At 36.4% G+C, this 13,310-nt stretch overlaps 1 protein-coding gene across 1 annotated transcript; it reads left to right on the top strand.

Moving 5' to 3' along the window:
- Nucleotides 1-543: 543 nt before the first annotated feature.
- On the top strand, nt 544-7,500 carry LOC147274116 (RING/U-box superfamily protein). Its single transcript, XM_086256207.1, has 16 exons — nt 544-839; nt 935-1,007; nt 1,113-1,178; nt 1,384-1,449; nt 1,536-1,618; nt 2,058-2,109; nt 2,198-2,269; nt 2,851-2,918; nt 3,006-3,054; nt 3,160-3,244; nt 3,334-3,435; nt 3,610-3,661; nt 4,232-4,283; nt 5,112-5,228; nt 5,314-6,225; nt 6,480-7,500. Exons 1-16 carry the CDS (start codon nt 634-636, stop codon nt 7,248-7,250), a joined length of 2,826 nt encoding a protein of 941 aa, XP_086112333.1. The 5' UTR covers nt 544-633; the 3' UTR covers nt 7,251-7,500.
- The last annotated feature ends 5,810 nt before the right edge of the window (nt 7,501-13,310 follow it).

Here is a 13,310-nt window from a genome sequence, read left to right as displayed (position 1 = left end):
TAATTTATGATCAATAATTCATTTCATTTTAATGTTTCCTTTGATTTAGAAATTGAATATTAATTTTAGGGATTTAATTTGGAATTTAGGAATGAATTGTAGGATGAGTATAAGATTCTTTTTCTGCTATTTGGAAAAAATATGAGTGAGTGAAATAATAGTTAAAAAGGGGTGAGAATAATATTTAGTAGGCTGGTGTTTAAATTGGTATATGAAAGTGTATTATAAGAAATAGAATAAGAGGTATGAATATAAACACTCATTTTGTTTAAGGACACAGTAAAAATTTCTTGAAAAAAATATGTGAAGGTCAGCAAAAAATTTAAGTAAATCATAATAAACTCTTTCTTCCTTTAATAAAAGGTGAGTTTGATATGAGATGGTGGTCCCACCTCTATTAGAAAATAAATGAAAATAATAACTTCCATTGCAAGTTATTACCTATTTTAGCAGAGATGACCTGTCATGGGTCCCACACATTTTGGTTTATATTTCCCCAAATATTTTTCCTTGGAGTCTTTTAACATTTGGAAAAAATCCGAGAGAAAGAGAAAGAGAAAGAGAAAGAGAGAGGGAGAGAGAGAGAGAGAGAGGAAGAGAGAAAGTAAAGCGTGCGTGACACCGTGCGAGCGAATGAGCGGAACGACAACGCTGGCACCGCAGGCGGTGAACAACATACTGAGTCTGAGCATTGGCGGCGTGGGTCAGCAGCAACTATCGGCTTCGTACGTGAACTCGTTCCGGGTGTCGGCCGTGGCGGAGCGCTTGGCCCTCCACGTCCAATCTGGCTTCCGTGGCGATGCCATGGAGTTCTTCAACCTCTGCCTCTCCCTCTCCAGGTACCACTTCTAGTAATTTCTAGCTCATTCGCACACCCTTTGCACAACACAACCCCAATTTCACTCTTTTCTCCCCTCAATTTTGGCAAACACAGAGGCATTGATTTCGCCGTCGCAAACAATGAGGTTCCGGCCAAAGCTCAAGATTTACCTCCGTTGCTTAGACAGGTAATTTCAGCTCATGAAATTCTCAATTCTGGGGTTTTTCCAGTTTCTTAGTAAAAAAAGTTAATACTTAAATGACGTCGTTCCTCCTTGGTATGTTTTGTGTAGATATGCCAGCGTAAGAATGACGACTGCTTGCAAGCAGCTATCATGGTGCTGATGATCTCTGTTAAGGTATTACTTAAACGCAGCTGATTTTATTGAATAAATGACAATTGGGTATTGCCCTTATACCCAAATATGGCTTGCACATTGTTCATAAACCATGTTTTCCATTTTCCCCTCTTTGTACTTGGAGATATGTTTTAGTTTCGTTTTAAAAAAAAATTGAACATATATGCACGAGTTTTGCCAGCTGACTTTGTGTTTTATTTGGTAGAATGCTTGTAGGACGGGATGGTTTTCGGATAAGGAGACTGAAGAACTGTTTTCTCTAACTAATGAGGTTTGCTTTAAGTTTGTTTATTATTATTGTTATTACTATTATGCGTTTCATGTAGATGTTTCTGATGGTCATCTTTGTAACTATAGATAGGGAATAGCTTTTGCAGCTTGGGAGATATTAAAACTGGGCCAAGCAGCTGTCTTTCTAAAGTTGAAACAATTATGGAAAGGTGTGAACTTCTATCATGCTTTAACATTTTACTTGCTGGTACAATATATATACATAGAACACAAATTTATTTGATCTTTACTTAGATGATATCATCTCAGCCTTATGCTACTAAACCATGTCATGCTAGAAATTAGAGTTTACTAAGAATAGGTAGAAATTTTTCATTAATGCAAGGATGAGGAGGATATATGTCCTAGCTTTTTTGACTATTATATATCTAAGCAATTAAATGTAATCTTTCTCTACACTCTGATTGGTGTGTTCTGTTTTTCTGGTTATTATTTATAAATGATTCTTTTCTTTCTGGGATTCAAAATATCCTTTCTATGCTTCTTGTAATAACCATGCTGGTTGTATGCTATCAACATCTTTTTATGCTAATGTTACAAATTATGCATTTTTGAAAGATCTCCTTGTGCATGTGTGTTGGGGTGCAGGTATTATCCACAGATGAAGATGGGCGAGACACTTACCTCTCTCGAAGTCAAGGTGGTTCTTTATTCAATTTTTGAACTTTTTTTTTTGGTTTCGTTGAAGTATGTCTTATTATTTTTATATATATCTGATTATGTTGTAGCCTGGATATGGAGCGTACGTGGTTGATTTCCATATTTCAAAGAAAACAGTGCATTCTCCTGGAGAAAAAATTGTAAGCATCTCCTTGAGTTAGTTGCAATGTTAATTATTGTACTTATGCATGCATTTGTGTGTTTGTGTGTGCATGTGTTGGTGTACACTTGTGGGGTTAAGTACAAAAAAGGTTGCTTGACCCTTCCAATGAAACTCCATTGTGTGGTCAAATTTATGCTTAGCACTTTTTTTTATAATGCACAAACATCAAGTACAGTTTATATATATGAAAGGAACATAGTTTTGTTAACCTTTACAATTCGGCAGTTTTGAACATAACTTATTTGTGAAAGTTGTGGGCATTACTACATATATTTTTGAATCTACAAATTGTTAATTATAGGACATTTGATAAGTCCTACAAGTAGTCAATAATATGCATTTATAGTTAAACAAAAAATGCATTTATCCCCTTATTTACTTCACTTTCATATGAAGTTTTTGCCAACTAATAAAGCAGTTAGTATATGGTTATATACTTGTGGTGGTTTCTATCTTTGTGCTTTAACTTGTACTTCATACTGTTATTCTTTATACATGGAACTGAAAATATCATTTATGTAAGTCATTCTGGATCTCAGCCTTTCTATTTTCCTGCAGCGATTATTTGTAGCACAAACAGATAATATAGAGACATCTGCATGTATTATAAGTCCGCAACAAGTGAAGTATGGTTCATTTTCCTCTCAACCCCTTATAGTTTAATAGGAGCTCTTTCCTGTGTATGCTGATGACATTTCTTTTAAATTCTGTAGCTTTCTTCTAAATGGGAAGGGAGTTGATAGAAGGAACTACGGTTCAATGGTTTGTGTGGTTCCACTTTCTGGATAACTAAATATATATTGCAGCATTTGGATTCTTACATAGTCTTCCTTTAGTAACATTCTGTACCTTTCATTTCTTTGTCAGGATACTGGACCGCAGATGCCTTCACTTGTAACTGGAATGCTTAAATATGGAACAAATCTTCTTCAAGCTGTGGGCCAGTTCAATGGTAAGCTTGTGTGCAAGTCTTCAATGTCCAAGTATTGTAGTTTTTTTGTATGATATTCAGACAGCTCTAACAGTACTATATATTTTTAGGTCACTATATCATAGTGGTTGCCTTCATGAGCTTCACAGAACCACCTGACCCTCAAGTACTGAAAGATTATATTCAGCCCATTGTAACTTTCTCAGATTCAGGTATTCTTAATACTCAATAGGAAACATAGAAAAACTCTTGATTCATTTTTCAGTCTATACTTAATACACTAACTGTGTGTGATATACAGTAATATCAAGTTTTGAAATCCAGTGGACTTTTTTCTTCTTTCATACAGCATGTTTAAAGAGTAACTGTTTTTCTTTAATCATTAGATTCTGAAATAATTGAGGGCCCATCAAGAATATCACTTAATTGTCCCATAAGGTACGCCTTGATATTCGTTGCTTGTAGCTTTAATGTTGTAACATTTTTCTCAGCTTTTTTCGTTTTGTATGTTATTAGTTTACTTAATACTCTTTACTTTGGAGATATATATTCCTTGGACATTTTGATCTGAACAAAATTATCAGAATTTACCTTCAGCGGAAACGTCATTGCTAGAAATCTTATGGGATTTCTGCTTGTTTTTCTGATGGGGAAAGATTGAGGTAGTTGTGGGTTAAAAAAATTTCCTCTGAAGATATCATAGGTTAAAGGGTCTCCATCTAAAATGTTAACGCATATCTATCTGATTTTTTTCCCCCCAAATGTTCTGATTCAAACAATCACTTATATCTTACATTTTGTTGTTTTTCTAGTTTGGTCCTCTGCCCCTTTATTTGTTAATAAACACTGATGTGCTCAAGTTGCGTCTCATATCTTGCCTACCTGTGTTTTTTGCATATTTTTTCTACATTAACATGGGTAAAATGTGTAATTTTCCCAATGCTTTTATTATCAAACTTGATTGATATTATGCTGATCATTACATTTTTGCTTTCATGTGCAAAATAGCTTTACACGCATCAAAACTCCTGTCAAAGGACATTTGTGCAAACATCTTCAGGTGAGTTCTCCATGCAGTATCAAAATATGTTTTCTTTTTCTCTTATTGATGCCTTTGGTTTTAAATTTGTGTTTACAAGCAGCTGTGAAATCAATTTGTAACAAGCTTTTGAACCATGTAAAATTGTTCCTTGGGCTGTATGCATCTTGCTTGCATGATTATTTTTATAGGACCTCAGACTCTTTTGACTTGTGGCACTATAGGTCTCTTGTATTCAGTTTACAGTTATGTCTGTCACCTTCATTATATGCGAAAGTGCTTTAGGTGTGCTATTACAATGCTACATGGTCTTACAATTATGTTTGACTGATATTTTAAAAAATTTCTACGTTTCCTTCTGCCTTAGAGGAAAGGAAAGAAAAGAATGGAAAAATTATCTTTGTTTCTGCTATTTGGGGTTGTGAGGAGGACAGGAAAGTTAAAAAAATAGTTCTTTCTATGTCCCACCAACATGTTCTCTTTATAGTAGTTGGGATTTGGAGGGAAAATTGAGAATTAGGAATAAAAGACACGAATTTCTGTTCATCCTTATATCCTTGGTCCAAGTTTTCTTTGTAATATAATCTTCTGCTCCTTTTTCTTATGTTCTTTTATCGATTCTTGTAGAAATTTACCAAACAAAGTGATAGAGTAATAGTTTTCTTTGTATAATTTTTGCAGTGGTTGCTTTATTTTTTCTGGAACTCGAAATTTAAATTCTGTCAAACTTTGGAAGTCAAAATTTAAATTTATTCTGGTATTGTACATGGAAGTATCTAGCTTTTCCTGTTCATATAGTTCAATATATTTGTTCTAATTTCATGTTCTGTGACTTATATGAGCTAATAGTGTTTCGACTTCAAAAACTTTATCGAAATAAATTTAAGACGACCGTCGTGGCGCTGCCCCCACTGTAATCAGTATGTCTGCTATTTGGACCTTTGTGTTGATCAAAATATGGTCAAGGTAAGTGGCTACTTATTTGCATTTTCCATGTCTGTTTCTGTCATTTTTCTCCCATATTAAAAAGCCTGTTGCTTTTTTCCCCTAGGTCCTGAGAGATGTAGGGGAGAATGTTGCTGAAGTAATTATCTCCGTGGATGGATCATGGAAGGCTGTACTGGAAAATGATGATGATCCAGATCGGGCACAGAATAAGGCCCTCAACTGTCTGAAAGAAGCGTCTGAGCAGGAAGAATCAGCCCGTGTCTCAACTGCAAATGTTTTGGATCTTACTGAGGATGATATTGAGATGGATACTGTGATTGATTGCGAAACTGAAGATGTGAAACCTTTGAGCAATACACCTTTGAGCAACACAAACAGGGTTAATCAAACTGTTGCTCAAGTAGAGGATGACTTTTGGTCTGCAGTTTACCTTGCTAATAGCTCCTTGACCAATGGTATAAGGTCAGACATGCAAATGAATGGTGGTATCCCTCACTCTGGTCCTGCAATTTATTTACAGCCGCCTGTGCCGCCTGTGCCGCCTGTGCCGCCTGTATTGACTGATGCCATTTCTCCCTCACTTGATCGAGAAGCTGGGAGGCATGTGAACAGTGACCTGCTGGCGTCTGCAATGCATAGTCAATTTTCTACTCCCACTAATTTGCAGTTACAACAGTTGCAATTTGCAAGTTCAATTGCTAGCAATGAGTATGGGAGATTGCCGACAATAGCCAGAGCAGTAGCCAGGACTCCAGTAGCAGTTCAGGCCCTCCCAGCACAGTCCCCGGTGCCAGGTCTGCAACAAAGACCAAGAACTACTTTGAATTCCTCAACTCCCACTAGTGCCTCTCCTACTTCTCAGCTTGGCCAATCGATCACACCCACAGCAAATGGTCTCAATGCAGTATGCAGTGATTTGGAAAGGCAGCAGCACTTTTCAAGACCCCGAGTGAATCCACTTCAAGTGTCAAACATAGCTTCATCTTCATTGCAACATCCCTCACAAACAACACAGGTTAGTGCTCCCTCCTTTCTGGCTGTCCATTTTGTTATGCAGGCGGCTACCAGTATAAATGCAAGCCAGAAACCCCTGTACCTCAAATTGATTTGATTTAATCAATATTCCAGTTTGTTGGTTTTTGGTTAAGGCATTCTAGAGAAACTTTTCTTGAGTGTGCGCTAAACATTTATAGATTCCAATCTAGGGGATATTTTCGTGTTCGACATTCTTTAGTGATGCTAATGAGTTGCATTTCATTAATCTTACAGAACCGTCAAGATAGGCCCTTTAGTCATGGCCAACCTGTCCAACAGGTTGTTGGCCTTCCAGCTACAAGTCAACTGCAAAGTGCTAACAGAGTATCTTCTGGGCTTATGGAGTTCCACAATTCACACCTACAGCAAGCTTTTAATCCAAGGACTCCCCAGACGGTAGGTCAGTCTTCAACTGCCATTCGGTCATCTTCACATCTCCCGCGGGTCCATGCCCAGCAAGGAAGTGCACAAGTTGGGACTGGTCAAACATCAAGTTCTTTAAACAACCAAAACAGGTACTTGCTTGGTGCTCAGCGAGCTACTCTGTTGGCCAGGCAGTCTCCATCAACGCCAGTTCAAAATCAAACTCCCAGAACCAGGCCATCTTTGCCAGTACATGCTGAAGGTTTTAGGGCATCAGCTGGGGAGCAGAGTGGAAACATGGGAGGAACTGTGCAACCAGTTTCAGGGGCTGATGGATTGTCATCTGAGCAGAACTGGCGGCCAACAGGTCGAATGCGCGGCAGTCTCTCAGGTCAGGCTTATTCTGCTGCTTTAAACCAGTTCATAATTCGGCCAACCCAACAAACCCAAGCTGCGAGACCCCCATCAAATGTGACCTCTCCACCGCATATGGTTCCATCCCAACTACATACATTGAATGCCAATAGGAGCACTGAGGTTCCTCAAACACAGGTTCCTCAAACACATACATTGAATGCCAATAGGAGCCTTCAGGTTCCCCAAACACAGGTTCCTCAAATACATAATAGTTATCCTCGATAGATTGAGCTTGTCAGAGTGGTGACATGGGTGAATAATCTGCACGGGGAGTTATTTTAGGCTGCTGTATATAATATAGTTGGTCAATTTTGTATTCCATGGTCAACTTTTAAGCTGTTTTAGGAGTATGTACTGTGGTCTATCACACAATATTCAGGGTGTCTGAATTGGGCGATTGGGAGGCCAGTTTTTGATTTTATCGTGTAGATGTACTGTTTTAGTTATAATAATATTGTAGTTGACAGATTGTGTAGTCCTTTGCTTATTTCTGGTGTAATTGTTAATGTTATGGAGTTGAGTATTATCTCTAAATATTTTGAGTTATGTTTATACAGCCCACATGTATGATGCTAGGTTATAGTGGGTTTTTTAACAGTGAATATCATGATTTTCTGTTTTTCCATTATGGTCACCCTCTAGAGAGTTGAGATCATTACCAGGCAGGCAGGCAGGCAGGCAGCAAACTTTTAGTTGCTCAGTTGGAAAGGTGAGGGAGCAGAGATTAGTAGAATCATCATCCACAGCATGAAAATGGTAAGTAATGCAAACAAGAGTAATAAATTTCTAAAATGGGAATTCAAGAGAAAACCCCACTTCTTTTTTTTCCTAAAGAATACCAGTACTAACTACAAGGGTATACCGTATATGAGAGCCAGAAATGGCAGTTGAAAAGGTCTTCTTCCTTATGAGGCATTTACTGAAATTGGGAAGATTGCAAATGTAATAGTTATTATCCAAATTTTTGGTTACCTGCTAATGTGGTATATGATGTAACATTTTCTTGTAAATGAATAAAGTTTATAGCGAACTCACTTATGAATAAACCTAAATAAAATAGTCACATCATTGAGATTTATAAAATTAGAATAATAATTGGTCTTTAATATTACTTAACAATGAAGCATGAATAATGCACTTTGCATATGATATGCTCATTATAAATGTTCATTATAATGTAACCCAGGACCAACCTGCATTTGCATGTGTCCAACTCCAACAGGCTACACAAGACTTCAACAGTTACAGTCCCAACTCCCAACAAATTACAACAGCAGGTGCAGCACTTAGATTGAACATTTATAAATTTTTTATGGCTACCATTCTAACAGAATTATGTGATGTTTATTTCTGAAACGAGGGAGCGAGGGATTGTGTCTTCTTCCATGGTTATTTCTGAAACATTCTTTGCTCCTTATGCTCTTGTGTTGGCACATAGCGCTGCTTGGTACCAAACTCGGGAACATCAACCTATTCAAGCAAGGAAGGCACTAACATGCGGGTGCTGCATAAAATGCAAACACACTGTCGACCGTTTTCCATCTTATGGTGTAGATTGTGGACCTCTGGATCTTTGTTCAATGGCATAACTGGTCTCCTAAGCAATATTGGCCTTAAGCATGAAGAATCATCCTTGATACACTCTTTCAAGTCGTCCCAACTGCACCACAACAAGCAGCAAGATAAAAAAGGGGCAACTAGACATCAATTAAACAAAGCAATAGGACCAGACTCTGAGAAGACAAACAGTAACAGAAAAGAAACTTTTTTCAGCTATGATAATGTTGGGAAAGGTATCCCCACAGCTGCGGATGGATGGAGTAGCCTTTGGATCAAAGGAAAAACTTCAAAGCTAAGACACTCTTCATATTGAGGCCGCATCCATTCGCCTTCTAGAAAATTGGAGCTACCTTCCGCCGGCTTCACTCTCTCACCCCCCACCAAATACACTTTGGAATCCACAACCATATATCCCATTCCATTGGGGAAACTAGCGTCTAGAAAATCATGCACCAATTCAGCTTTATTGATCACTGAGTTAGAGCTCTCTTTCATCTCTTCATATAACAATTCAGTAATATTTAGACGCACCAGATGATCCGATGTCCACACATACAAATACGCAGCCTCCTTCGCCATCTTCAATCTTCAAAATTTAGAAACTGGAACACAACAACCACAGCCAATTGGTAAATATATAGACGATATATACTATATATAAATTTGTGTGTGCGCGTGTGCATATGAATTAAACAAATTAATCAAACTGCTCATTCACAATAAATTATAAAAGCAGGAGAGACAAGTAATTCATGTAAGGCTCAAATGTACCACCATTTCAATCTTGACCACTAACACATCCATCACAAGCATTATCTCAACAGAAAAGGGATTGCATATAATAAAATCTTCAATTATATTGACACCAAATGAAGTACAGAATAGAAGATTACATTACAAAGTGATGTAGAACAAATGGCAGAACGGTTCATGCAACAACTCGACCGCCAGAAGCCCAAGAAAAGAAACAAGCTTCAGCCCGTCCCAATGTCAGAAATGGGCCCATGATATACCGATTCGAAGGGAACGACGAGACAAATTCAAATCATCGCCACAGGCGATGACCGAGGGCCTATTTTGGCCAAATTCCTTCGTTTAGGGCTTCAAATAAGCAATTTAGTGTTTTTGAATAAATTTCCTAAATTGCACTTTATTTCCATTTTTATTTCCGTTTTGAATTTTGAACGTCTAGGGTTCTGAACGTATTTAAACAACCTTTTGGCTGTTTGTAAGTTTCAGTTTTATTATTTTCAATCAGAAAAACCTTGAGATTTCTCTCATTTCTCTGGTGGATTCCAGATTCTTTCTTAGGGATTAACGCTGGTTTTCCCTAATATATCTTAATTGCGTGTTACGCTGCGTCACAAAGTTCCAATCACTCGTGGTGTAGCAAGAAAAAAACCAGCTGACCTAGATGAAGAATCCTGGCAATGTATTGGGTTTGAACCTATCTTTACCCATAACTCTACCCTTAATTGCAAAAGCCAAATCATGAAACCACACTACTACACTAGCAAATTTCAATCAGACCTCAAAGCCAAAATCAAACAAACCACACACCTAAATTCATAACACAGACCCAAAAAGACTGATTATTGCATAAAGTTCCATATTTCAAGTAAATACAAAGAATTCCAGCTCGCGATACCACCACCCACCCAAATTCAAATAGACCCAAGTTCAAACAAACTACAAACCCAAATTCCAGAAACACCCAAATAACAAAACACCCATGTTCAAACAACCTGCAGAGTGCAGATATTAGAACCCTAAATCCAAAATCTAAACTTCAAATTCTCTCGCGACGTCATCCAGCTCGAGCTCTCTTCTCTCTCTCTCTCTCTCTTTGTCGCGTTCGCTCTCTGCAAGCCTTCGCGTTCTCTCGATCGATCTCTGCTCTAGTTTTTCATTTCTTTTTTTCTTAACTAACCAGAGCCGTGAGATCTCTCATTAAAAGAGATCCAACGGCCAAAAAGTGTCTCGCAAATAAGCCCAGGAGAGGGATCCCGTTCCTGAAGGCTATTTATTGTATACCACTGTTTAGTTTCTTTTTGAGTTTGATTTTCTGTCTCACAGTGGCTCTCTGTTATAGTTTTAGTTTAGATTGTATAATTGAGTTTTAGTTTTATTTTAGTTTGTGACAAGTTAAAATTGGATTTCAAATTGATTTAGTGTTCTATTTGAGTGTGATTTAATTTTTAAATTATGTCTGAATTGTTTTGGTTTCTCTTTGCCACTCTCTGTTTTAGTTTGGCGACGACAGTGGACCTCTAGACTGAGGAGGGGCGAGATGACGTTGGACCTCTGGGTTTCTGAGTTTTTGAGAGAAGAGAGAGTGGGCGAGAGGGCGGCGAGACAGAGGGGCTGCCGAGAGATCGAGATTGAGAGGGAGTAGGAGTCTGAGAGAAGATAGAGTGAGAGTGAGATTGAGAATGAGAAAGGAGTGGACATTAGGGTGTTTCATTTGACATTAGTATATAAGTTAATTTATTAATTGATATAAACTAAACTTTATATATAAAATTGAGAATGGCTGATATTGTTTTAATAGATTTGATGTAAACTAAACTTTATATATAAAGTTGTAAACTATATAAGTTTATAATGCTAGATCTATAATATACAACTTAATTGATGTATATACATAATGGTTTATAACTTATATATTTAATCTATAATATATTAAATAATTATAACTTATATATAAGTTTTTTTTTTCGAAGAACTTATATATATAACTTTATAAGTTTCAAACATAATGGTTTATAACTTATATATTTAATCTATAATATATTAAATAATTATAACTTATATATAAGTTTTTTTTTTTCGAAGAACTTGTATATATATAACTTTATAAGTTTCAAGTTTATATATAAGTTATAACTCTATATACAAGTTTCAAGTTTATATATAAGTTTCAAGTTTATATCTATATATATATATATATTGTAATATATAAGTTTTATATAAACTTATAAGTTTATATAAAGTTTATAGATCTATAGATATTACATCAAATCTATAGATATTGTTTTATAAAGTAATATAGATATAAGCTTATATATCAGCCATCAAATCTATAGATGTATTATATAACTACTAACTATTTTATAAGTTTATGGTTTAGAGGGTATAGGGTTTGGAGTTTAGGGTTTATTGGGTTTAGGCTTAAAGGCCTAAACTTTATGGTGAATTTATGATTTAGGGTATTAATTTTAGAGGAAATTACAGATTTCGTCCACTTATTTTATACCTAGTTCAATTTTGGTCCATGATCTTTTTTAAGTTCTGTTTTGGTCCACTAATTGTTTCATTTGTTCAATAAAGGTCCAGATTTGTGACTTTAAATTTTTTGGGTTGTGTTTTCTTCAATTATAATTGAAGTATAAGTTATATTTCATCATTTCTTAGTCATAAAAACAAATTTGGAGTATTATAATCTAAGAGAATTGAGATTTGGTGAAATTTGAAAAATTGGCAGTTTTGGGTACCCTACTTTAGGGTCAATTATCTTGAGTTTTAGAACTCCAATTTGAATGATCTTTATATGGTTGTAAAGAAAAAATGCATAGCTTTAAAACAAGTATATATTTGCTGAATTTGGGTGAGATTTGATAGGGTAAAAAGCAGGCCAAATTTGAGAAAACAAATCTGGACCTTTATTGAACAAGTGAAACAATTAGTAGACCAAAACAGAACTTAAAAAAGATTGTGGACCAAAATTGAACTAGGTATAAAATAACTGGACTAAATCTGTAATTTCCTCTTAATTTTATTATGTAAAATGTGTATAAATATATAAATTGGAAGAGTAAACTCATAAGAACTTGTTGGTCTGGTGGTAAGGAGCTACTGGAGGAAATGTGAGGTCCCAATTTCGAGTCTTTTCCATGACACTTATACTTTTAATATTAAAATTTAAATAATATATATATAGGTTATAAACGGGCGGGTTTGGGGTTGGGGGAGCCAAAACCATACCTGCCCCGCCCTCGACTTGGGTCCTCGCTAAATCCCCGAATCCGAACTCGGCCCCATTTATCTCCCCCATTAGGGTTTTAATCGGATCGGGTTCCCGCAGGGATTTTTTCCATCCCTAATTAGGGCTGAGAGAGTGAGAGAGTGAGAGAGTGAGAGAGTGAGAGAGTGAGAGAGTGAGAGAGTGAGAGAGGAGAAGGGGCTGAGCTAATTGGGCCTGGGTTGTTTCTCATTTAGTTTCTATTTGTTTGATCCAAATTGGATATTTTAACAGTTTCTGATTTGGCTGATTTTTTGCAGAAATGATCTATCAATGGAGATGTAAAAAATGAACGGTTCGAACCGACACAAAACGACTTGTGTGGGCCCCACAACGGGATCCCTCATTAAAAGGCTGCTATATATGCTATATAGGAGCCACCCTTAGCATGTAGGAAAAATTATAGGGTATAACCGATATACCGCCATGTGGTAACCAATCTAACGTATAAGAGTATTATTGAACGATGTGTTTATATTAGTAGGGTATAGTATTAATAACATCCACTCATATTAAAACACATTGACTGATTATACAACGTGTCAATATATCGGTTATACAGAATAATTTTTCAACATGCAGCACGTCCAATGCACATGTGGGCGATGAAATTCTCTCTTGGTAAGCCTCTAATTGATGATTTATACCAAAAATTAACAGTGCAACACTACAAGCATTGGTTTTCTTACTCTCTCCAAGCCTTT

This window comes from Dryas octopetala, chromosome 9, assembly GCF_963921425.1.
Source record: "Dryas octopetala chromosome 9, drDryOcto1.1, whole genome shotgun sequence".
Lineage (NCBI taxonomy): Eukaryota > Viridiplantae > Streptophyta > Magnoliopsida > Rosales > Rosaceae > Dryas > Dryas octopetala.
The sequence above is the reverse complement of the archived record's forward strand: the minus strand, read 5'-3'. Positions and strand labels throughout refer to the sequence as shown.